Below are 24,396 nucleotides of genomic sequence, written 5' to 3' on the forward strand. Positions count from 1 at the left end.
ATAATGTAACCCTCCACCCCAGAGCTGCACTCTAAAAATTATTTATGGTTTCAAACTCACAAATTTCCTAGTTACTCTTCCATACACTTTGCATCCGAGACTTTAGCGAGCTGAACTTTTCATAGAGATGCTCTCTACGAGTGATCAAGTACTGACAACGCAGAAATGAGCAAAAGTTCATTGGAAGCAACACACAGGTTAATATAGCATTTCTAGCAGTCTGCAAATGCCCCTTAAAAAAAAATTCTAACGGAGAGGCAGGCCTTTCTCCCTGATTAGCAAACTTTAGCCTGCAGAACCTGGGCTTGCTCAGTTACCTGGAAGCTAGAGTTTTCCAGAGGTTTTTATATATATTGTATATAACAGGTCAAGAAAAGTAATCTCTAATTCACAAGCAATAATGTTAGTCTTTTTCAGATTTCTCTACTACTCTTTTCTTACTGGATGAAGGAAGTAGGTTTGGCTTCTACTTTGAGTAGCCTAAGATGAAGAAGCGCTTGCTGACTTGCATGATCTGTTTTCACCTGCGATTATTTATTCCAGATAAGGACCTAAAGACAGAAGGATTTGAACTGGAATCCTGCCGCAGCATGATTGCTTTAATGGATGTATCCTTTTCTGGGGAAAGAGGAGTGCTTGACACCACACTAGTCCACTTGGGCTGTATTTCCCACCACTACACACACACAACTTAGTAAGCCAGGGAAGCAGAACAGGACGTTATAGTCCGTAGTCACGTAACACAGCATTCCTGGTTTGGCACATCTTAACTCCAGTCATCTCAACATTACTGTAGTTGGCAGATGAAAATATCCCAAAACAGAAAACTACAGAATAAGTCAGTCAGTATGACACCCCTCCTTAGGCATCAGCGACTGGCCAGCTCATGTACTAAAGCATGATTTTTTTTTTTTAAACCAACTCAACATAACTACAGTTCTTGCCAACAAACTTACTATATTTCTCTCTTTAAGTTTATAGTGTATTATACATTCCACTGTGTGCTTAGCATGCAATGCATACAGAAATTGTCTCAGAGCAAGTATAATAAAACAGACTACAAGATGCAATATGAGGTTACCTCTGATACAACATCACTCAGTTTTCCTATTTGACATAACACATTTCAAGAGAACATAAGCGCATTCAAACATAACCAGAACAAAATTGTAACTAAAACCCAGAGCCGTAATAGTTGGAGCCTAAACACATTTTTGTAAATGGCTTTAGTCAACATTTTGCTTAGTTCTCCATTCATTTTAGGCAAGGCAGAAGGAACTTCATTCTAGGACGAAGCTCAGTTGTCTTAAAAACGTTGAGTAAGCTTCACATTTGGAGGTATTTGGAAGGAGCCCACTGAAAAATCCTGCTCGTGTACCTGATAATAGCTCCAGGAGCAAGCCTACCTCCTGCACCACGTTTGCTTCTACACAAAGTACAAATAGTACTTTCCACTCCTGAAACAAATTACTATGCACAATAACCAAAATGTTCACAAATATTTTACTATGCAGCTCCGCCAGCTCTTAACGCTGAGATCAAACTCAGTTTCACATCCATCCCTTCACCAGTAGCTGCAGACTTAATTAATTTTCTCTTTAAAATATTGCGGGCTTTTTACCTGAATGTTTGCATCACAGACAGATGGCTCAGGGAAGATAAACTTTGATGAGTTTCGACACCTCTGGGACAAGATTAAAAGCTGGCAGGTATTACTGGTATCCACAGTGCTGTTCTTCACAGCTTCTGCAGCACAAAAGCTTGTGTAGGAAAACCAGACATCTCTACCTACACTACAACAAAAAGAAAAGCTAAAAAAAAAAATGCAAATTAGCTTCTAAAAAGAAAAGTAATGTCTCTTCTTATCCTACTCACAGCCTAAGCAAATAGCCTGAATGTTTGAAGCTCCAGCTCTCCTGTAAGGACTTCCCTCATGAGAATAGCACGGAGGCATACAAATTGGAGGAGGAGGGTGATGGGAACTAGAATAAGGCCTTGCAAATAGCTTAATTAGGACAATCAAGAGAGAGGATTTACAGCATAAACTCAAGTCAAACCAGGAGAGTCTCTAGGGGAGAGCTTTTTGCTTCTCACAGCAGGGACCTAAATTATTTTACTTTGTGACTGAGAGGAGCTCTGTGGTAACGACCCAGACTGCCCAGCAGCAGCAATATATGGCAAATGGCAAAGCCTCCGAGTGCCTGAGGCACACATCCCATACCCAGTCAGTGGGTACATTCAGCAGAATTACAAGCTTTTACTTCTGTTGTGTATTTTCTTTTTCCAGAAAATTTTCAAGCATTATGACACAGATCATTCGGGAACCATTAACAGCTACGAGATGCGCAATGCAGTCAACGATGCAGGTACTTCTCCCAGTGCTCAATGCCCAACAGCCAAAGAAACCTTATTTTGCTTGATCTGTCGCAGGGTGAAATCAGGAACACAGCACAGCCTTTTAAAGAGAGACCCTACAGAAACTCAAAAATCCTTTTTTCCCCAACAGAGCTTCTCAAATATCCAAATGGCAAGTCTTGTATGTCTTGCCAACTAAACAGATCTCTTTAGCTCTTTAAACTTTCCAATGAACGACACTCTGCTGTCTTAAGGATCTCCCACTCGGGGTCCTGCTGTTCAGGGCAACCAGGGAGCGCTGAAGACATTTGCTCTCATTTAAGCTGTGGATTCCTTATGTTTGTGTCGGTAACAATCAAAGAACAGCAGAAAACATTCAACCCAAGTGTACAGGCACTGAAACTGCGGCAGAGCAGGTCAATGTCCAAGTTTGCATCAGAGGCAATTGGCTGGACATTTCTTGAGTCCTGCTCATGTTTCTTAGTAGCACTATGCCACTGTGGGCTCAGTCTCCTCTTCTACCTGCACAGTAAGAAGAAAGTATTTTTGCAAAAGTTGCAGTTAATGAAATTCATCCTGCAAAGAGAGGCTTTTGACACTTCTTGCTTCTTGTCTCAAGCACATTGGTGTGCTGCTTTTCCTGGACAGCAGGCCTCCCCCAGCAAATGTCTTTACCAGCTGCTGTTTCTCTAAGGGAGCAAGATGTCTTCTTTAATCAGAAAATCTGTAGCATCACTATAAACCTAAATGTGATGATTTCTGTGACACTTTACCTTCAGTAGTATTTTAGCACATCAGTTGCCAGTGCATCAAGGAGCAGAAACAGATACCTATCTTGTACTTTACAAAACATCAGTGATTTGATCCTTTGCTAAGGAGAAAACTACACCTGGTTTTGGACTCCTGCTGCAGTAGAAATACCGGTCATTTTTATTTTCCAGGTTTCCATTCTCACCAGGAAAGTTGCCAATGTAAAAAAAAAAAATTATTTAAATACCTCCTGCCCTGGCTTTAGAACTAAGAACAGATTTTGCAATAAAAACGTCTCAGTCTTACAGCACGTAGGCTGTACATGACCTTGCATTTAGCCAACCAGCAGTACCCAAATCACCACAGACCCTTTAAGAAGCACCATCGCATGCTGCAGCAGTCAGTGCCACAATTCGGTAACACCACACCGAGGAGTTACCTCCTTATCTATTTTTTGACCATGGTGTACTTATGTTTTCGTAGTATCTCACTCCTATGTTTCTGTCACCCAGTTTTTGTTGCTTTGCTCTTCTCAGGCTCAGCTCAGCTGCCAACTCTTTGGTGTAGACCTCTCCTCTTCATACCTACAGTGTGAGGTAACTCACGTGCTATTGGCCCTCCCAAATCTAACTTCAAAATGCTACTCCTGTTATAAGAAAGCAGCTGGACATAGGGAAGCTAAATACAGCGTTACTTCACTTTATTTAGCGGCTGCAGCAGTACCCTCCAGCCAGAGCCTTGGCTGGGCCTGGGAAGCACCTATGGCCAAACCTCTCCTGGAAGCCTGACTGGCACCAGCGCTTCCCCCCAGCAGTGGCCCAGCTGTGCCCCATTTCTGCTCCTCTGCAGGGTTTCGGCTGAACAACCAGCTCTACGACATCATCACCATGCGCTACGCCGACAAGAACATGAACATCGACTTTGACAGCTTCATCTGCTGCTTCGTGCGCCTGGACGCCATGTTCAGTGAGTGGCTGCCCCAGTTTTACTGCTCTGCCTCCCCTCCTCGCTCCCAAAACGCACTGTTGTACTCAAAGCAAAGTTTGGTTAAAGCACTACTGTGTATATATAGTATTAATAATTAAAGATATGTGCTTAGGGAATCTAAAATATGACAGCCGTTTCACATAAAGACAAAAGAAACCACTGCATTTCTCCTTGTATTAGCTAAGGAAAACCACAGCAGAAATACTTGCTGACCACGTAAGTAAATACCTGCACAAGTTTGCGTAACACAACAGGAACACAATTTGGTTTGCTACATGGGATCATCTTTATACACATAGTAACTTAATCTACTCCGTATATTTTTGTTTCCTTGCTTTAGGGGCATTCCACGCCTTTGATAAAGATGGAGATGGCATCATTAAGCTCAATGTCCTGGAGGTAAACTGCTTTATGCCAGTATTTCTAACACAATGTCACAATACTCAATTTTAATTGTATTACTGCACGTGTTCTCAAGGGAGCCTATGAGAGTTGGTCTGAAATTGCCAGCCAATTGGTAAGAGTCTGCAAAACCTCCTAAAAATGTTGCTACTTATTTTACATGGAAAACACCTGTATCCATGGTCTGCCAGCAACAGCTGCTCTGTAAGACTCCCCTTGGTGCTAAAGGGTACAGCTACAAACTGTTCATACAATCTTTAAAGTGCTTAAAAAAAACCTCTGAGATTTTTTTTATGAGGCAATTTAAATCAAACATACTGATATGGCATTAACTGATAATGAGGTTTAACATAGTTCTTTACCTTTTTAAAATCTTATTAAGAAGACTTAGAAAGTTTCAACTTAAAAGCATGTCTTCTGCTAGGGAGACCATAAAAAAAACCCTTCACTTTTTGCAAGGGAAGGAGGAATAGGAGCAAGAAGACTAAAACAAAATTCCCCGCTGCCACTATGCTTCATACTAAGCGTCAGCAAGCAGCTGCCTTCCGGCAAGAGATGGTGGTGTCTCAATACAATTTGTTGGAGGATGCCAACAAGTCTTCCATCTTTAATTCTAACTCTCCTTTCAGTGGCTGCAGCTCACGATGTATGCGTAACACCAGAGCCAGCGGCCACCTTCACCAAGAACACACTCCAGACTTCTGTTTTGAGTAACAAGCTCCATTCATCCTCAAGTGCAAACAAGAGCATTTCCTAATTACGTGCTTCGCTCGCCAAGATAAACAGCACATGGGAAGAAGCCCTTGGAAAAAAAAGACAACCATACTCCAGTAGGCAGACCAGTGCGCATATTCTGTAACTACTTTTATAACTTCCTGACGTTTTCCTTTGGGCATCAAGGATTAATTTATTAATGACTGAATTAAGCTTTTTCTGCATGGTAAAGACATGGAGCATGCATCGTTATTCTGCTTATGCTGACAACTGGAAAAAATCTTCCCTCAAGTCAGGCAAAACTAGGACCATATCCGAACTGTGAAAGTCAGAGGTGTTTACTACCACCTTGTAATTAGTCATTAACTCTTTGTCTTGCTTTTGATACTATCATTTCAGCCTCTTCATAATGTTGACTGAATATTTCACATGAGATTGTGCAAGATTACATTAATATTATGCATCCCAATCACGTTGCTATAGACGTGGCTGTGCAGGTTGGTTCTCTGCTGTGCTAGAAGTGTGGAAGTAAGGCACAACAGACTGAAACACCTAGGTACAGCTTGGCCTACTGTCTCAGCAGAAGTATCAGAACTGAGCAATTTGCTCTCATTTTTAGTACCCCCCTTGTATCTTAATTACACATTGGACATTTTAAATGTTTTTTATTGTAACTGCATTCTCTGTAACACTGAGAAAGTTGTTTCCCATTTGAGACAGAAAACTTCTTATACATACAAATTTATATATCTACGCATACACTTCCCGCCCTACCCCAGTCCTATTTCCTGACAGTATTGTGTATTTCTCTATTGTAAGAGGTGACTTGTAGCAGAATCAGACACTATATCAGCATGACCACTTTGGGAAGATTATTAGTTTAATTGAACCGAAAATAAAATCAACTGGATATTGGCCTAATCTTTAGGATTGTTTTTTGTTTTTATTTTGAAAGAACAGGAGGATGAAATATTGAGCACTCTTCCATCATTCTCCTGAATACACAGCAGTTTTTGGAGTTTTATGGCAAGCATGTAATCAGCTTAGTATCTCAAACACTTGCCAGTTTACTCCTTGAATGCATTAAAAAAAAAAAAAGCACTGGAGCTTGAGAGGTTCCATCGTTACCAGCTTTAAGGATGGCAGGCTTTCAGAACTGGTCAATCATTGATCAATATAAAAATGGACAGAAAAACAAAATGTGGAAGAAAAGATGTGAAGAGACCCAACCTTGTCAGGAGAACCTTCTACTTAGTTCTCTAGTGGTGAAAAGTAACAATGCAATCCACTATTGTGAAGCAAAACTATAAAAACAAATCGTAGCATCCACTCAAAGTTATTCTGGAAAGTAGCACATTTAACTGAAAGGTCACTAAGAAACAAAAAACCTTTTGACTATAAAGTTCTTAATGTTGTCTTGCACTGTAACTTACTCTGAAAGAGTAAGGAAATCCTATAGTTTATCTAAAGAAGAGTTATTCTCCTTTAAATTCAACTTTTGTTTTAACCCAAATCACATTTTTAAGAAGACTGAAACACCAGAAGCCCTGGGTTCCAGCCCTGCATTATCTCCGCTAAGCTATTATTTTCCATACAAAAAATATGGCAGAGATGTTCTTAGTTGGGATGTTCAGAGAAAAACAACATCTATCAGTCAAAAGATCAAAATCAGGATTTTTGTTCAGCCACTCAAAACTGGTCCTTAGAGTCCTGGTGAGTGAACTACCAACAGCTATAGAGAACTTCCCTTTGAGACACACCATGAAGCAAGGGATTCAGTACAGCATCTTGGAGGCACCAGCTGGGTGGACAGTTTCCATTCTACCTGCTGAATGACTCTCAGATTCCTGCACACTGGGAGCAAAAACTTTCAACATTCCTGTCAGTGCTGGAGCTTCAAAGCGGCCTGTCTGACTTTATCCAGCCCTCTTAAAAGAGAAAAAAATCCAAAATAAAATCAAGTTCTACCAAATCCTGTGAAAGAATCATTCTATTCAAAACAAAGAATCAGACTGACAAACCACAACAATATAAAGAACTTTTATTTTTCTTTTTTTTCCCTCTTTTTTCTTCCTCTTCTTTTTTCTTCTTTTGCTGTGTAAAGCTTTGTTATTACGCTCACAGCTGTGTACCAAAGCACAAGAAGAAAACCAAGGTCAATCTGTGCATGTGTTCTACGCAGCTTAAATCATTAAATACCCAATCATGTTGTTTAATTCCACTTCCATTCTTCAAAAAGACCTTTCAACACTTACAGCAAAATGAAATTTGAGAAGCTGGCAGGCGCATATAACAGAATATATACCTACACAGTTTGCTCTTTCACTATTAAATATTTTACACACAGTAGCTGAAACCGTTTCCTTACCCCTCCTCACATATTCTGCAACTCTGGACAGCTTAGACTCTTTGAATGATAGTACCATACAAGCCTGAAGACCAAGATTCATCTGTACCTGTGTTTTAATTCAAAAGAAGGGAAAAATATTTTCTCAACACCACATTTTTGTTTCTGGGAACCTGCAGTTTATTGCAAGTTTTCAGTTATTGTTTACCTTGATCCAGCATTATTGCACAATTTGAAAACATGCATTAAGAACTGCACTACTTCAAACACACCGCACAGCCAAACTCCTGCTATTTTGCAGAAGTCAGCTCATGTTCTGATAATATATTTAAAGTCTATAATCCACATTTAAGTGATACAAGGCAAGCAGAAGCTGGGATACTTAATGCATCTTTGTACCAATGGATGCAGCGGTTTTCCCTCCGGCCCCTTCCACATACAGAAGCAGCAGTGTTAGGCCATAGAGTATTCTGCACTGCCAGTTAGCTGTTATTTTTACCTGTGATTTGAAGGAGAAAGGAGCAATGAACATAGACCAATCCTAGCATTGTCTTATAATTCAATACACGTGAGGCTATTGGGGTTGGGGAAGGTTAAGCTTTACAGCACACGTGAACTTCAAGTGATCATTTTCTGCTACTTACACCCTCCTTTTGGAGCTTGGGCAGGGCTTGGTATGCCTATGGCACAAGAAGCTCTCATGCTTTTGAAGAGAATGATGTAACTGGTTTCAGCAGCCCCTGGCCCATTCTTTATATCATAAAAGCATACAATGCCTCTGAGCACTTGCTGTCTGCTGAGGAGGCTCATAGCCTAACAGGTGCAATGTCAGTCCTGCTAAGAGGAAAATGGTGGCTTGCCCCCCAAAGAGCCTGCCATATGTAGTCAGCCATATAGCCAGTCCAGAGCTCATTATTTAACATTCGACTAATAAAATAAACACAGCTAACCACAAAACAAACCCTCACTCTATTCACTCTTCCACCCACAACTTTTTACTTGCATAAAAAACAAACTGAAAACAAAAATAGTCCTGAAACAGGCTTCAGATGTGCAGTACTGCTTTTCATGCAAATATTACTCTGTTAAATTTCACAAATAGTCCGCCTTCTCAAAGTTATTACAGTCTTCAACTGGAGGTATATCAGGAGTCAAAACCCTAAGTTGCAAGACCGGAGAGGACCTCATTAATGGCTACCAAGCCAATACATTAGTTTGGCATCTCTCTTCTGCAATTGCCTCCAGAAGAAGTGAACGGCCCATAGCGAAAGCTGCATCGAATTCCAGCTGAACAAATAGGAAACCCGCCCACAGAACTCCAGAGCAGCCTGGGGATTTCCACAGCTGCACAACAACTTCATAGCAAATCCTTTTAAGATATCTGCAGCACAAAGCAGCACAGCATTTTCCTCTGAACCCCTGAGTAATTTTTAAAATTGTTTTTAATTTCTGAAGCAAAATTTTATAAACACTCCTGCAACTCTTCTATTTTCCTGCCTCTTATCCATTTTAAGATCCTTACAATATATCTGAACTGACCTACAAAGCAGCCAAAGACACCACTGCTAAAGCTAAAGCTGGATTTCAGAAGTCCAGACTTTTCAGGAGGACTGTTTTCAAGGACAGATAAGGAAATATCCCAGACTACAAGAAAAGGAAGTCTGCTTCCACCAACTAGAAAAAATAAACCCAACAAGCAATCAGGAATGCAAATAAAGTGTAATAACTGTGTTTGCTGCAACACCTAGTGAGAAAGATCTTAACATGTTCCTGAAAACGGCTGAGGGAACGTGAAGAATCACATGGAAGAGAAGTTACAAAAATCTACTCTCACACACCATTTTTCAGAATGCTGCAATCACTCCACATGCTTGTCCTCAGGAAACACACCTCCACTTCAAGCATAGTCCATGAAGGACAGCTTGAGATGTTCACATTGTTTATGTCACACTTTTACACGCTCCCTCACTGTGGTTCAAAAAAAACCCAGAAGAACTTCTGAATAACAACAATTTTGGAAGTGGTTTAAGTATTACGCAGTCTTCTGCTTTCAGGTCATGAAAAAAACTATATAAATAGTCTTGGAGACTTTAGAGCAATACAGCCTGAATCAGAAAACATTTACACTGCTCAGAGTTTGCCTGAACTTGATTCTCTCTTGAACTGCTTCATCCACAGACCACAGAAAGAAAGAAAAAAAAACCAACCCAAAATCACAAATACAAACCCCAAAAACTAAAACAAAAACACCCTCAAAACAGCCTGGGGTCTGAGCCACATATTGGGTTTTTTTCCTGTCCACAAACAGCTCAATAAAAAATACAAATAAAATCACCACAAAAGCATTGGAACCTCAGAGATTCCCATGTCTTTGAAGTAGGATGCTACTGCATCTCATTCCTATTTTACTCCTATCTCTCACAAAAAAAAAACCAGTGTCAAGTAACTAGAGAGAAATTATGCTTGTCTGCTAAGACAATACAAAAATAGTGTGCTTCAGAGCAGGCTCTGAAGTTCCTTGATTTGATGGCAGTGGAACATCCATGGGCTTTCCTCGGTCACTTTCTTGGCCTAAAAAGGCTTCTTTATAGTCAAAGAATGAGGCTATAAAACTTACTTGGTCTATCGTTGGCATACCAAGCCTCAAAGTAGTGGTGAAAGAGGTGCCCAGTAAAAACAGTACATTCAATTTGTTTGAAAAGCGCTGGATTCATTTATAAGCAGCTCAGTTTTGACACTGGGCTGTCTTTACCTTCTGTTACAGCTTAAGGAAACTTCTGCTTTTTTTATCTTGAGCAGCAAGTTAGGCAAAAGTGAACACAAAGCTCCCTGCTAGATTAGTCTCATTGTTTAAGAGAGCTCTTCGCTAAATTAGGGTCATTATGGGAGACAGGATCGCAAATGCAAGAAGTACATTTCACTGAACTTAATGGGTAAAGTTTTCCACCCCAAGGGACACCTGCAGAGGAATTCTGGCAAGTAGAAACAGTCTTCCCCTCTGCTCTGGCTTCTCCGTGGTACGTTTTTGTGCATTAGTAGAGACAAGACTTTTACATTCAATATGCATTTTGTATCCTCAGCTTCTGCTTCAGAACTTTAGACTTTAAAATTCTTTTAAATCCTGCTCCATTCTTTCCAGTCGAGTTTTTGTGAACTTGACATAGCCCAAGCCAATTGAGTCAGTTCACAACAGAAACAAAACACTACCTAAGTGGATGCAATTAAGACTGGCAGTGCCTTTGCATTTCTCTTAGTTTGCTATGCCATCAAGACACAGGACTGCAAAGCTCAGTCGCTAAGATTCCAAATAAAATCAGGAATCAAACTATGATGTTGTATCAAGATAGCAGTGGTTATGCAGGTATTTAACTAAAACAAAAGCTGACACCACTAACTTCTTTCATGTACATAAGGACCTATATTTGAAGAGACTAAGATTGCAAAGCACGTGAGTGGAGCCACTGTTCTGGCTGTTTTGCTGCTACTGGCATACCTCTCAAGAAATAACTGCTTTCCTCCAAATAAACAAAATACCTCAGGAGGAACAGTATTTAGGGCAGTCTGTCACTTCATATATTGTGCCAGTTATAGCAATTTTTACACAAGGAATAAAAAATAAGTTACAATTAACATAAAAAAATTAATTTATTCCAGTTCTCCATAAAATACCTTTTCTTTTTATGAAGAAAGTCAAAATGTACACTGGATATTCAGGTTACCCTGTTAGAATTTGTGATATTCTGTTTTGCAGAATTTTATTACAATCAGCTAAAAAAATTGGATAAAACATAAAAACAGACATGTCTTAGACACTTAACAGACTTCAAGCTGAGTTTGCAAACACCAGCACCTATTGTAATCTAAGTTCTCAACACTCCTCTGGATTTCCCAAAGACTCTCAGACTATGCTTCTTAAAAAAATCCCCAAAACAAACATAAAAAACAAACAACAAAAACCCAAGGCAGACAAGAGGAGGGAATATTCTTATCTGTCAAAGAATTAAAAACTTGCAAGAATCTTCCATTTGAGCCAAGACTTAATTGACCAGCCTTATTTCTACAGAGTGCAACACAACCTGCAGTCTCTGTAGCAAGGCATTCCAGCCCCACTCCATTTTTGCATTCCAAGTGGGAAAAGAAAGAGGAAAGACTGGAGTAAGAAACTGATGTTATTTGGAATAATTCTGACATATAAAATTACTTCCCAATGTGGGAGGTGAAAAGCTTCATGAGTCAATCCTGCTGTCATCCTCAGCATGTCTTTCAATGTGTCCTACAGCATCCTAGAAAAGAACCAGAGAAGTCAGTTAACTATAACAACAATAATAACAATAGTAATAATAACAACAACAACAAACCACAAAAAATTTTACAAAAGATTCTTGAAGCTTCAGTAAAAGTCACATTCTGGATAATATATATTTTTTGGCTTAAAGCATCTAAATAAATTCTTTTAAAAATTAAAAAAAAAAAAAAAAAAATCAATGGTAAGCTATTAAATCACATATATAAAGTATCTCACATACCACATGATTCAAGGCAAATAAAAAACAGCTTCCTTTCTGACTAGAAGAATATATAAAATAAACACATCATATCCAAAGCTGGTGCTTAAAGAGAAATTAAGGATTCTGCTTCTGTTTCTTAGTTCTCAAAGAAACCTCCTTCCACTGCGTATTTTGAAAAGCATTCAACAGGAAGGTAGTTTATATTGCCAAGGAGTAAAATGTGGATTTTAACAACCAGTCTATAGGTAACAACCTTCCTTCCACATCACTTAATGCATTTTTTTCCCATCCGTTCTAACATTTACTCAGAAATTTATGCACTACTTAAAGATTGTTAGCAAAACCAATCCTGTGTGAAAAATAAACAGCATCAGCATACACAACAATGAAGGGAGGTAGTGATGGATAAAAATTAAGAGGATAAAATCCTGTTTCAAGACTGATGTTTGTTCATCTTAAAAATAAATTTTTCCTACCTAAACTTTACTTTCCTAAACTTAATAACATCTTGAGTACAGTTATCAGAATTTCTTCTAACATTTCAAGAATTTTACCATTTCCATGTAACATTTTAGGATCAAACTGTTTTAAATTGACCATATCTCAAGTTATCATACTTAGCTGCACTCTTCATCTGTCACAGGTTGAACTGAGCTCTATTAGCCTTGTATGACTGTAACTGTATATATGCAGTTAAGCCTGTCAAGACTACAAGAATTTAACACTTTTTAACAGAAACAGGATAAAGTCCCACAATTGTGGTGATATAAAGGACTTCATACTACCAAATACAACCATGTTAGTTCAACCACCTACCTGCTTGGAACCTTTCCTGGAAGTAAAGAAAGCATCACAGTTCCTCCAACGACATTTTAGGGTCTGAAAATTTGGGTTGGTGTGGTCAGTTAGCAAGTGTTGTTTCAGATGGTCCACAACTCCAAAGATCAGTGAACATCCATGCCACTGGTAGAAAAAACATGCCAGAACAAGTCAGGGAGAAAGAATTTTAGCTAATGCTTTTCTCTTCTTGCAACTTCACAATATTCTAGCAAGACTGTTCACACTCATGCCACCTCCTGTAACTTTTTAATCTTCTTATTGCATGTCCATTCTCAATGGTCTCTATTCCTTGACAGCTTTACAAAGATTATTCCTGCCTCTAGCCAAGCCTAGACCATCAGCAAGAACAGCAGGAGGAAGAGAGGAACTAAGCCTTTGCAAGATTTAAGCTTACCCGAGACTGAGTCATTGGGAATTTAACTAAACTTATTTAAGAGAGTAAATCAGCTTTTCTGTGTCACTCAGCTGAAGTTTTTGGTTTTAAACAGTTACATGTCACTATCTAAAAATTGCCAGAAAGAAAAATAATTTAAGATGCTACTATCAACTTGCCCCAAAGCATACACATATACTAAAGACCATGAAAAATGGAACTAGTGATATATACTTACATTTAAAATGTACATATACTTTTAAAAAATATTATTGAACTATAATAAATCAAAGGTCAAGCTATCCAAGACTGAGTAGTGACCACCTCCAGAAAACTACTCTAAAAACTATAACAAAGGCTAAAAAGATTTTGCTCATTACCCAGCAACGATAATTCTGCATCAGATTAAGCCTCACAGCTCTGACACTGCCATCATAGCATCCAGTGTAGATCTGTAAAAGAAACATTTATGGATAAGCAAGCTGGGAACAATAGAAAAAAAAAATTAAGTCAAATTTTGAAGGAGGCTTCAGTGTAGAGTATATTAGGTGAAAAACAATAAAATATCAACATGCAAGGCTTCTAAATTTAAAAAATGGGTCTAACCTTTTTTTTTTTTTTTTTTTTTAGATTTGCATTTATAGTTTACAAGAACCTACTAATGAATAAGAAATGTTTCCATAACTTCTATCATTGATAGTGTCATGTGTGTAAAAGTTCAGAAAACTTTAAAATATAATTTTACTACCCATTGAAGTGAAAAAAATTTTAGGTGTAAATGTCAAGTTGAATATATTTCCAGGACTTAACCAGTTATGTGTATATCAAAAATGGATGGAGAGGAAGGGTGAGGAAGAACATCAGAATTTCAGAAAGAGAAGAGCGATGCAGATCCTGAAAAGGTAGGTAAAATGACATCTTAAAAAACACTTTTGTTAGGTAAATGCTCCACACAAAATTGTCCTTTGGAAAGAAAAGGATGTCAGATGCTCATAATCCCATTAAGAACATTCATCATTAAAAAAAGGTCCTCACATAATACAGAAAACTCTGCAAGCTGAAGATTTCATTTGTTATTTTTGTTCAAGTCTTTTTGTCTCTTGGAAATTCACCATTAGGATCTAACAGCCAGTCTGCTGGGTGTCAGAGACTGCACTTCGCTCTCAGACTACTACAGAAAATTATAATCTTTCACTCGTCACTAAGCTTCTCATCTGGACACTTCTTTGATTTGAGAATGCCCAAAACAGGGGGCATTGCTGGGGGACAGTTCAAGCATCAGACTGTAAGCACAAAGCCTGAGTGCACTTAGCTCTCCATCTCACTCACATGAGAAGTGAAGCTTGGGCAGTATGTGTTCCAATTAGGAGAAAATCAGTTCTGTTAGACTTGATTCTTCTGTTATTACAGATCATTGCTATGCCTCTTATTTTACAACCTGAAAGAAAGTTTGCAAACGAATTCCTATACATACAGGCAAGTAAGTGCTTTTAATGACTATTTTAAGCAAGTTATTTATCCAGAAGTGCTTCTGAAACCTATCTTGCAGGGCAGATGCATGAAGAAATCTGTGCACCTAAATCAATTGCATACCTTTGTTTAGGTTCTATTAAAGGTTACTAGAGGTTTGACTGTGGGTAAAGGTTTTCTCTAGCATCTATGTGACTCTCTTGAGTAAAAGCCAAATAGGATTGACACTTGAAAAGAGGGAATATTTTACTATTTCTAGACTCTTCATTGCAATCATCACTGTAAAAAGAACTATTGTTTTAAGACTACAGTAACCTAGAAGGTAAATTTTCCCCAGACAATAATATTACATAAATACAAAGCTGTTACAGCAACTTGATTTTTTGGCTGACTTTTCTAAGTTCTTCTTAGTCAGACAGCAGGTTGATTTCATTATCTTAAAAATTAAACTGTCTTGTACATGCTTGTGGAAATCACAACCTTCTCTTTGAGACCAGTGAAAAGAAGAAAGTTACCATGCTCTTATGGATGGTCATACACATGATCATATCTGTGTGGCCTCCATAGACTTGCAAGCGGTCGTGCGACTTGAAAGAAACAGAAACAGACATTTAATAGCATGACAGTTAATAGCCTTTTTTCACGTACATGCAAATGACAATGCTTCCAAAAGCAGTTTCCTGGGTAGCAACTAAACTCCTCTGGTGGATTCTCAGCTTCATAGCCACCATGAAAGCTCACTTTTGCTCACATCAGTTCTGCAAGTCTTTTTGTCCAACTAAGTGCTTGGTCCTTCAACAGACAAAACTAACATTTCCCCACTTTTCTGAGCTGTCATTGTCTTAGGAAAACCCAGGCTCTAAAAAAATCGTTTAGGTCATATTCTTTAAAACCCATGTATTTTGGCTGGTGAGACAACTATATATTCTGAGTGACAGGAACGAGAGGGATGGGCCAGAGACCAGTAAGCACAAAGATTACTTCTCTTTGACTTCAAAATAATTAACACATATTAGTTACATGTCATTAGTAACGATCTATTTTCTTACCTGTAGTTCATAAACACGAACGAATTTATCCAGACATGCTGTCACCATCACTTTTCCAAGAATATTCACAACCGTTACTGCATGGTTATGGCCTTTATAGATCCGTACCAGCTCTCCAGTCTGCATCAAGAAAAAGCAAAGGCAAATAGGTGTTTGGTTTTATTTTTGGTGGTGGTTTGTTTTTTTTTTTAAACAACAAAACAAAACAGTGTTCCCTAACCTAGATAGGGTAGCCAGCTTCAATGCTCACTACTTAAAAAATGGAAACACCCTTTCATTAGACTTCCATCTCCTGTGAAGGCACTTCTAGATTATGATCAAATACTACTTATCCTTTTCTTTGTCAATGTTAACACAGAGCCATGCCAGTACAATAGAAATGCATGCCACTATGAAAAGTGTCTACTTCTCTTTCCATCAGTAGTTACATGTTCCCACTTATCCTGCAACTAGTACTGTGCTATTAGTACTGGCAGTATTTATGTAGCCACAAGGATCAATGAGCAAATTTAGGTAAATACACAGAAATATACAATTTTTTGTCAATTAAAATTTACCTCCGATAAGTTTCTTAATCTAACTTATTGCATAGCTACATGAATGCTTCTGCTAGCATAGGGGAAAGATGGTGTAAAAGAGGAAGAGAGTGGCAGGCTAAAGACAAAGCATTCACGACAATATAACAGCTTTTGAACCAGCTAGTTTGGAACACTGTGTTCCTCAAGATTTTCCTGTAACAAAGAAACTCTTCCCCCACCAGAATATCTCACATGGCTTTGCTCTGAACCCCTTCCACATTATAAGTACGTTTGTAGTAATATTTGCAAAAGCAAGATCCCCAGATAAAAAGGCATTGCATATCATATTACAAGAGTCAGGATGTTTATATATCCCCTGCATGCCTCCTTAGTTAGCGATAGTGCAGTCACATTAACAAAATGTTATGACTTCCTTTTCTGGAAGCAATTTGCACCACTAGTCAGTCAAAAGTTCTGGAAATATTGACTTTATAGCACAGAAATTCACTGCCTTAATAGCAAAAGTCATTCCAACTTTATATATGAGACTTACATGAATGTTGTGAGCATGGACAGACTGATCACTGGAGCCACTGAATACCAGATCATTCACAACCTTACAAAAAAAAAAAAAGTTTTATTTTTGTAACAGATATGGAAATAGGCAGGTAAAACATTAAGATGCTGTTCAGTCTAAAGTTGTACTGTAATATTTCCTAAATTTGACAGTCTTAAAATCAATGGAGAGTATGAAAAAAAAGCATGCACTGAGTTCTTTACATAAGAGCTAGAAAATGTACTATGCTGTCCTAATGATGACTTTTGACACTTTACAATTGACATTAGAAGCTGCTAACTGGCAGCCCACCAGGCTAACTCATCCTACCTATGGACTATTCTTAGTCAGCTCAACAGCACATCAGACACCAAGCAAACTGACTGCAGAATGCTGCTCTGCACATACACAGTAAAGCCCATTGTTTCCTGGAAATACTGGATGTGCTGTGCACTTATATTCCAGTCACGTAAGAAAGATGGTGCTCCTGTCATGTACTAATCTAGAAAGGAAGCTTAACAGATCCATCATGGATCTAGAAGGGACCACAGTATGCTGCCACACAAGCAGGACTAGGATAGTCCACAGGGCAAAAAAGGCTGTGCCACTGCACCATAATATCTAAAGTGATAAATACAATTTATGGAAGTCATCCCCTATCTGTTACATGATAGCGGTCACAGCAAAGCAGTCAGACAAGCATATGTTCCAGCTTGTAATCTCAGAAGCCAGAAAACTGTGAATAAGTGTTAGTGATCATTCTATTAAAAAGAATGATACTTCCCTAGAGTTACATTTTTTCCAGTTTCCTCTGAGGTTTGTACAGTCAGGGTATATGAAAACTAGCTTCATCTTTTCCCCACCTTTCCCTCTGTTGGCAAACTCACATTTCAAGATTCCCTGAATCTTCTAACAACATGAAATAAACATGCTTCCTACACACACCCCCCCCAACAGTTTTGCTGGGAACATAAGATATGGCACAGCCAGCCAGAGACCATTTTCCTACCAAATTATTCAGAGAAACAGATAAATCCTCTATTTCCCACCACAATCTGCTCACTATTAGATGAGGAAGAAAAAGAAAAAACACAGCATTTTAAGCATTCTTTGTCAAGAATGTATTTTCAGAGACACTTGCCTTCATGCAGAGTATAGTCTTGCTGTGACCTTCCAGGGTTCTGAGAAGCAGCCCGTTCCGCGCATCTCGCACGCTGATGGTGCAGTCGTAGGAGCCAACTACCAACAACTTGCGTGCTCCTTCCTGAGCTGTAGCTAGACAGCTCACTGCTCTAGGGCCATGGCATTCAAAGGTATCAAGCTGCTTGTTGTTCTGTTGGGGGAGGAAAAAATGGCATTTAAGAATTAAAACTTTGCTATAACACTGACTAGACCACTGAGTCCTTTTTGTGTTGTACTTGTTATAGCATCTGATTTCAGTTTAATAACACACCATTTCAGCAGTGGTAAGAGTCGCATCTTAACAACTAAGCTTCCAAATCAAGGAAATAACTCCTTATGTTAGGCTTTGATTTTTTGCCTTTTAAAAAAATATTTCATTATTTAGCAAAGGTCCAGTAAATCCTCCTTACGAGTTAGAACAATGAGAGGAAATAGTATTATGAGAAAAATGCAAAACAGGATAAATTTGTAAGGATAAATTTGAGAAATTAGTCTAGGATCCATGAAAAGAATAATCAGAAAAATAATTTATTTAAATAATGATTTTTATTCACTTTTAAATATCATGAAGACTGCTGATTAAGCCTCTTTGCCAGCAAACCATGTGAATGAGTCTCTTCTGTAACTGCAAATGGAGCAGGCAAAACCAGCAACACATTAAAGTCTTGCACGCTACTTTGATGGGCAAGAAAGGAGGATTCACAAATAATCAACTTTGTGAGAAAACTCTCATGACACATGACTGGTAGGCCAGGTGGAACCTTAAGGAAAAACAGGACAACAATACAGTAGTTAAGAGAAAAGTAATCGGAGGGAAGGGGAGATGGGACAGCTTCGTGCACTGACAAAATAAAGGACCAAAAGGGGCCAACAGTGACCATTTATACCAAAATACTTTAATTACAAATACACTTACTACTCAACAGAAAGAACAGAAAAAAACAAACATAAGGTGGAGAGAAACAGCATCACAACAGGCTTTTAGGTGCCAGTATTTAAACGAACTAACCTTTATGCTGAAAGTAACCACACTGCCGCTTGCAAGGCCTGCGTAAAGGATCCGCCATCTACTGTGTAAACAGAGCACTCGATCTTCCAATTTAAATTGTTCCATGCACTCTCTGGTCTAGCAATAGAAAAAAGTATTTAAAGCTTTTCATTAACTGAAAACAATTCAGGGAAAAAAGCCTGAAGTGAATGATGATGACCTACAAGCTGCATTTTTTTGAACCAACAGAGCTGGAGAAAAACATCTGAAAGCCTGGTGTCACATGGCAGTTTGATCTTGGTTTTAATCAGCTCACTCCCATCTCTGAGACTTGACTGTACTTCAGCAACCAGTTGTAACCCTAAAAACTTTATTCTAGTCACAACCTCTAATGTATATACAAGTTTAGACTACTGACTATATATATATATATATATATATATATGAAAAACACTCTGTTACATGCTTGAGTTTGAGGAATGCCCCATGAAGTCTCCTACAAAGAAGTGCTATGAATCATCAGCTTAAGAGTTAAAAACCTCTGGCAGTTTGCTCCCTGAAGCAGATATCTGCTTTCTAGTCCTTCAAGACACAGGTTAGACAAGCCTTCCTATCACTTAAAAGTCCAGCTTCAAGAAGACTCAGTCTGCTCTTCCACCTGCCCTCAGAATAACAGATACCTGTTCTCTCTATAGCTGCTCTACAAAGAGAGCAGTGCCTTTGAGAAGCAACGAAGTTAGAAATACTGCAAGACAAATACGATACTCATGATCAGACAACAACTCTGCACTTTGGTGTTCCCAACATATGAGATCCCACCATGCTGCTCTGGCAAAAACTCTGCTGATAAGCTAGCCAAAAGATATGGGTAGTAAATCACTTAATGGTTTGCTGTTTTTTTTTTCCTGCTCCACTCTAATGAGGTATGAAGTAGGGCTCATGTCCAGCTCATATGGGTTTAAAAAGCTTTTTTCATTTATATTTGCAAAGAAACACTCGCATAAAAATGCAGAACATGTTAATCAACACAGAGTTTGAGTACCTTGATATTGTAACAGTTGATAGTGTGGTCACTTGAGCCAGTGTAAAGTGCAGCATTCTTTCCATTTGTCTGAGTGACCAGGAGGCAGTTCACTTTTGAAGTATGTCCTTCAAAGATTGCCACACACTTCCTGCTCTAAAAAGGAAAGCATAGGGTCTGTCAACATAAAGGCCCATTATGCCTCTCACGATCTGCACCTGACAGAGTAGGGCAGCACAGCTAATAAAAGCAGGACACATGCAGCAATCTATCTCCCTTTACCCCTCTCATAGGGAGAAGGGGTTGGGGAGGGGGAGAAGCGAGGTTTGAAGAACAGAATAGCATTAAAAAAAAAAAAAAATCAGGCACTTGAAAAAGCAGCTGCTTCCTTAACTACATAGCAAGGCTTTACAAAAACAGAATTTCAATCTTGTGACTGCAATTAATGTAACAGCATTCCCACAACCTCACTTACAATCAGATTGTAGGCACAAACAGTTTTGTCTGCTGAGCAGGTGTACAACAAATTTCCAAAAATCTGAATAGCATTCACTGCAGCCAGGTGTCCCTCAAAGCTTCCCTCTGTAGGTTCTTCATCCTCACCTGGCTCCGAAGACACTTCTGTAGGACAGAGACACATGTACTTTGATTACGGACACACACTCAAATAAACATGTTACTGTTGTTTGTATTACCAGACAGCAGAACTATTTCGTGGGCTCAGCACCTTAAAGTCAGATTTCATTGTGGGTCCCAGCTTGAGCCTGGAAGTGGCAGAAGGCAATATAAAATGCCAGAAAGACCTTTATATGATGTTAAGTCCAGAAAGATCTTTACAATAGCAAAAGGATTCTATTATTGTTTGTCCTACAGCTCTATGGAGACTGTGGAGCAGAAGCATTCATGTGGGAGGGGGAGGGGGGATGTGGAGGGGTCGAGGCACAAAGCATTCAATGAGATATGACATAAGTGACTATACATCACTTCCCACTTCAGTTTTTAGTGCAGGTTTTTATCTTCAGGGCAAAATTCCCCTCTGGAAGCAGTCTGATCAAGACTTAACTCAACTGGAAGATACTATATACAAAGTATCAGAAGAAAAGCTTAAAGTATATACCTGATGAGTTCTTTGATCCTCTTAGTGATGATATGGAAGTCTGCATCTCAGCCACACTGTAACACAGAAATAAAGAGTAGCGAGATTGGACTTTGCGTGTTCATTTTCAGACAAAATATTGGTGTAAGAAATACTCCAGAATACAAAACTCTGCACTTAGCAGAAAATAGGCTGTGACAGATAAGCTCAAAAACAAACTTTCCGTGGAGGGCAGCCTTGTTCTTATATTAGAGAAATTAGTAGATAACAAGACACATTCATTTGTTCGACCAAAAAGCAAATTCAATTTTCATTTTCCCTCTTCTTTCACTCTTGAATGAAATTAAAAGGTGCTGATGTTGTAAGACTTTCTGAATAAGAAAAAAAAAAGAAAAAGAAGAGAGGCCTTTTATCAATATTATATAATGCTTTTACTTTTGAGAGATCTACAATAATCTCACCTTCTTTTCCCATCATCCCTATAATTTGTGCCAATCTCACTGGTAGAGCTCACTTCATCATAGCCAGAGCACGACGCCTCTAGGACTGCTTGATCCATAGAGCAGCGTGAATCCCTTTTTGATGGACTATCTGGTTTCTCATCTCCCGACCCTGAGGAACCAACGTCGACCACCTCACACTGGGGTGCTGGAACTTCCACTAGTTCCAGAGAAGCATCACTGTCATTCTCATCTTTGTTTCTTGCTGTTTGAGCAGTAGGTCCATCCTCCTGTCTTGGAGAATTAGATGTAGTAACTTTTTCTCCTTTAGGAACCTTTGCACCCTTGACTTTCCGGACAGGCTTAGCAGCAATTATATCCTGTTCTGTATCACTGTTCTCTGGCACATGGGCTGCCCTTAGAGTTTTCTTCTTCCTTAACTTTCTCCTCCTCCTGTTCCCTTTTTCTGCTGGAACTATAGTGGTTGCTGTCTGGTGCTCGGATGGTTCTGCTGACAATTTGGGGGTTTTATCCATTGGCATTTCTGGAAGGACTGAATGCTTGCAAAGAGAAGTGCTACACTGATCCAGTAAAAAGCTTTCAGTCACTGTATCATTTGCTTCTCTCTTGCTGAAAATACATAGTGAATGAGGAGAAGGGTTCTCAGGAAGTCCATCCTTTCCCCTGTCTGCAGCAGGCTTGTGAACATCTTGATTAGTGTGTTGGAAACAAGCTGCCAGCTCTGATAGGGATATGGTTGCAGAGATAACTGGATACACTGAAGCCTTCTGGTTGGTCTCTTCTGAAGAAAACAGACTAGTGTTATATTCAATCTGTACAGCAATACACACTTATGCAAAATTGCTTTCCCTTCATTCTTCTGTTTGTACTTCATTATGCATGTAAAGTACATATTCCTACATGTCAAAAGGTATGTGCACACACAGATTTGCTATTTCAATCAGTTATCCAGTCTTTAAAAAACATAGCTGGGGAATAAAATGTTTATCTGTGTACCCAGAAGAAAAAGAATGAGGCACATCATTCAAGTTGCTGGCTGACTATATGCTTTTAAAGTCCTGACAACCAACCTTTGGTAAATCCTACCCTGTCAGCTTAAGATGCTACCGCTCTTCACTGTGTGCTCCCTTACCAGCTGTCACCACTGCTGTAGGACTGGTATTAACCATGCACGCCTAATATGTCTCAGCTGCTCAGTGACACAGTTTGAAGACCTTGTGCATTAGTTATTTCTACCAAGTTACTTGGACCTAACTCAAGGTAGGTGAGTCACACACAACCTGCTCTGCAGCATCGTACCTTCTGTCCTGGGAATGGCAGCACTGTAAGCCATCAGGGTAAGCTTTTTTAGTTCATCTGTGGTGGACTAAGCAATGGGGCAAACATACTCTCCCTGTCATTTTAATTTGAAGCTAATATGAACAAATGAATCCAACTTCTCAAGTGAGACAGGCTAAAAGCACAGGAAGCATCTCACAGCTGTGTTTCCCACACCCTAAAATTCCCCAGTTGCATTTGCAAGAACTACAATCCAGAACAGGATGTTTCAAGTTCACTGCATTTATTGGGTGGGATCCCTCAATGTGAATGGGAAGCTGGCAGTATTTTAAACACTTCCCTGCTTCAGTCTCTTAGAAACCAGCAAATTAAACCTACAGCAATGCTTAGACAAAGCTGTTGGACTGTTTAACGCATCACAGTACAAATTCGACGCTTTGGAATTATGCACCCAACTAGACACACAGCTTAAATATGAACACCTCGCCCCACACCTTCCTCAGATGGGAAGTTCCAGGATAAAACTAGAACTTGCTGACAGTGTAGGGTATACCGTATTTAAAATAAATCAATGGAAAGCTGTTTTTCCCCTGACCCATAACCATCATACACAGCTGCAACCTGTTAGAAAACCCTCTAGATAGAAGAAATCAATACTTAGATGAGTTACTGGGTTGAATTATACTGGGAAAAAGGCACACAAATCCTTAAATTCTGAGTACACCTCTAACATCGTGCATCCCTCATTTCCCACAGGAAAGGGGAGGGAAGGAACTTGGTCACTTAAAAACCAAACAGGAAAATAAGAGTAACTGGCAACTTAAACTGAAATTTCTAAAACCAAGTAATTAATTCTCAGCACTTGGGAGTACTGCAGGTGTTAGAAAGGGAAATAGGAAATCACCATGGTAGTGCAAGAAAACAGAACCACTCAGTTCCACAGGTGGAAGAGATTTCTGGTAGTTAGGGGAAACCAAATGCAATCAGTGCCTTCAAAGCAAGGCTGTGCCGACCTCCTAGGGAAGCTGACAAGCCAGATGTTCAACCCCCTGAAAGCAGATAGTCTGTCTCCAGAGAATTCCTCTCTCTCAAATTACAGAATTTACCTGATGGTAAATGCTTCTCTTCCCCCCAAATTACCAAACTCATTTGATGGCAGACACTCATTTTAAATGTAGCACATACGGAATTTGATCAATACCAAAACCACATTAATTCGACAAACAAACATTAAAAGAACATTCTTGCTTTTAATATGTCAAAAATAAGTTTGTAGAAAACTCACAAATATGCTAATGTGATGAAGACATTTTTAAAGTAATTATTTAAGTAATGAATACAGCTATACATTGAAGGTTCATCTTTATGAGAAAAAAACAAAAAAACACTTCAGCTTCTGTTGTGCCTGCACAGACATCAATAAAGTCTGAAGATTCTGCAAGCAAGACACTTCATGCCGCTGTAGCTAGTGATCACTAAATCTTTATTCTGAATTTTCCAA

At 39.0% G+C, this 24,396-nt stretch overlaps 2 protein-coding genes across 3 annotated transcripts in view; one reads left to right on the forward strand and one right to left on the reverse strand.

Annotated features, from left to right (window-relative positions):
- CAPN3 (calpain 3) overlaps positions 1–6,129 on the forward strand; it is a 35,950-nt gene extending 29,821 nt beyond the window's left edge. The window contains exons 19-24 of the mRNA XM_068400054.1: positions 544–608; positions 1,641–1,709; positions 2,288–2,366; positions 3,955–4,071; positions 4,433–4,491; positions 5,124–6,129. Of these exons, the coding sequence (XP_068256155.1) occupies positions 544–608; positions 1,641–1,709; positions 2,288–2,366; positions 3,955–4,071; positions 4,433–4,491; positions 5,124–5,150 (416 nt within the window). The 3' untranslated portion in view covers positions 5,151–6,129. The remainder of the gene's footprint in view (positions 1–543; positions 609–1,640; positions 1,710–2,287; positions 2,367–3,954; positions 4,072–4,432; positions 4,492–5,123) is intronic.
- A 1,103-nt stretch (positions 6,130–7,232) lies between these two features.
- ZNF106 (zinc finger protein 106) overlaps positions 7,233–24,396 on the reverse strand; it is a 43,122-nt gene continuing 25,958 nt past the window's right edge. Inside the window, exons 11-22 of one of the 2 annotated variants that reach the window (XM_068400053.1) lie at positions 21,618–22,395; positions 21,178–21,233; positions 20,536–20,681; positions 20,082–20,216; positions 19,061–19,177; positions 18,011–18,202; positions 16,867–16,929; positions 15,796–15,915; positions 15,262–15,333; positions 13,657–13,728; positions 12,880–13,026; positions 7,233–11,838 (exon numbers count right to left, since the gene is read on the reverse strand). In XM_068400053.1, the coding sequence (XP_068256154.1) occupies positions 11,782–11,838; positions 12,880–13,026; positions 13,657–13,728; positions 15,262–15,333; positions 15,796–15,915; positions 16,867–16,929; positions 18,011–18,202; positions 19,061–19,177; positions 20,082–20,216; positions 20,536–20,681; positions 21,178–21,233; positions 21,618–22,395 (1,955 nt within the window). In that variant the 3' untranslated portion in view covers positions 7,233–11,781. Of the gene's footprint in view, positions 11,839–12,879; positions 13,027–13,656; positions 13,729–15,261; positions 15,334–15,795; positions 15,916–16,866; positions 16,930–18,010; positions 18,203–19,060; positions 19,178–20,081; positions 20,217–20,535; positions 20,682–21,177; positions 21,234–21,617; positions 22,399–24,396 lie in introns of both variants that reach the window. The other variant, XM_068400052.1, reaches the window with a different exon arrangement.

This window comes from Nyctibius grandis, chromosome 4 (genome assembly GCF_013368605.1).
Source record: "Nyctibius grandis isolate bNycGra1 chromosome 4, bNycGra1.pri, whole genome shotgun sequence".
In the NCBI taxonomy this organism is placed as follows: domain Eukaryota; kingdom Metazoa; phylum Chordata; class Aves; order Nyctibiiformes; family Nyctibiidae; genus Nyctibius; species Nyctibius grandis.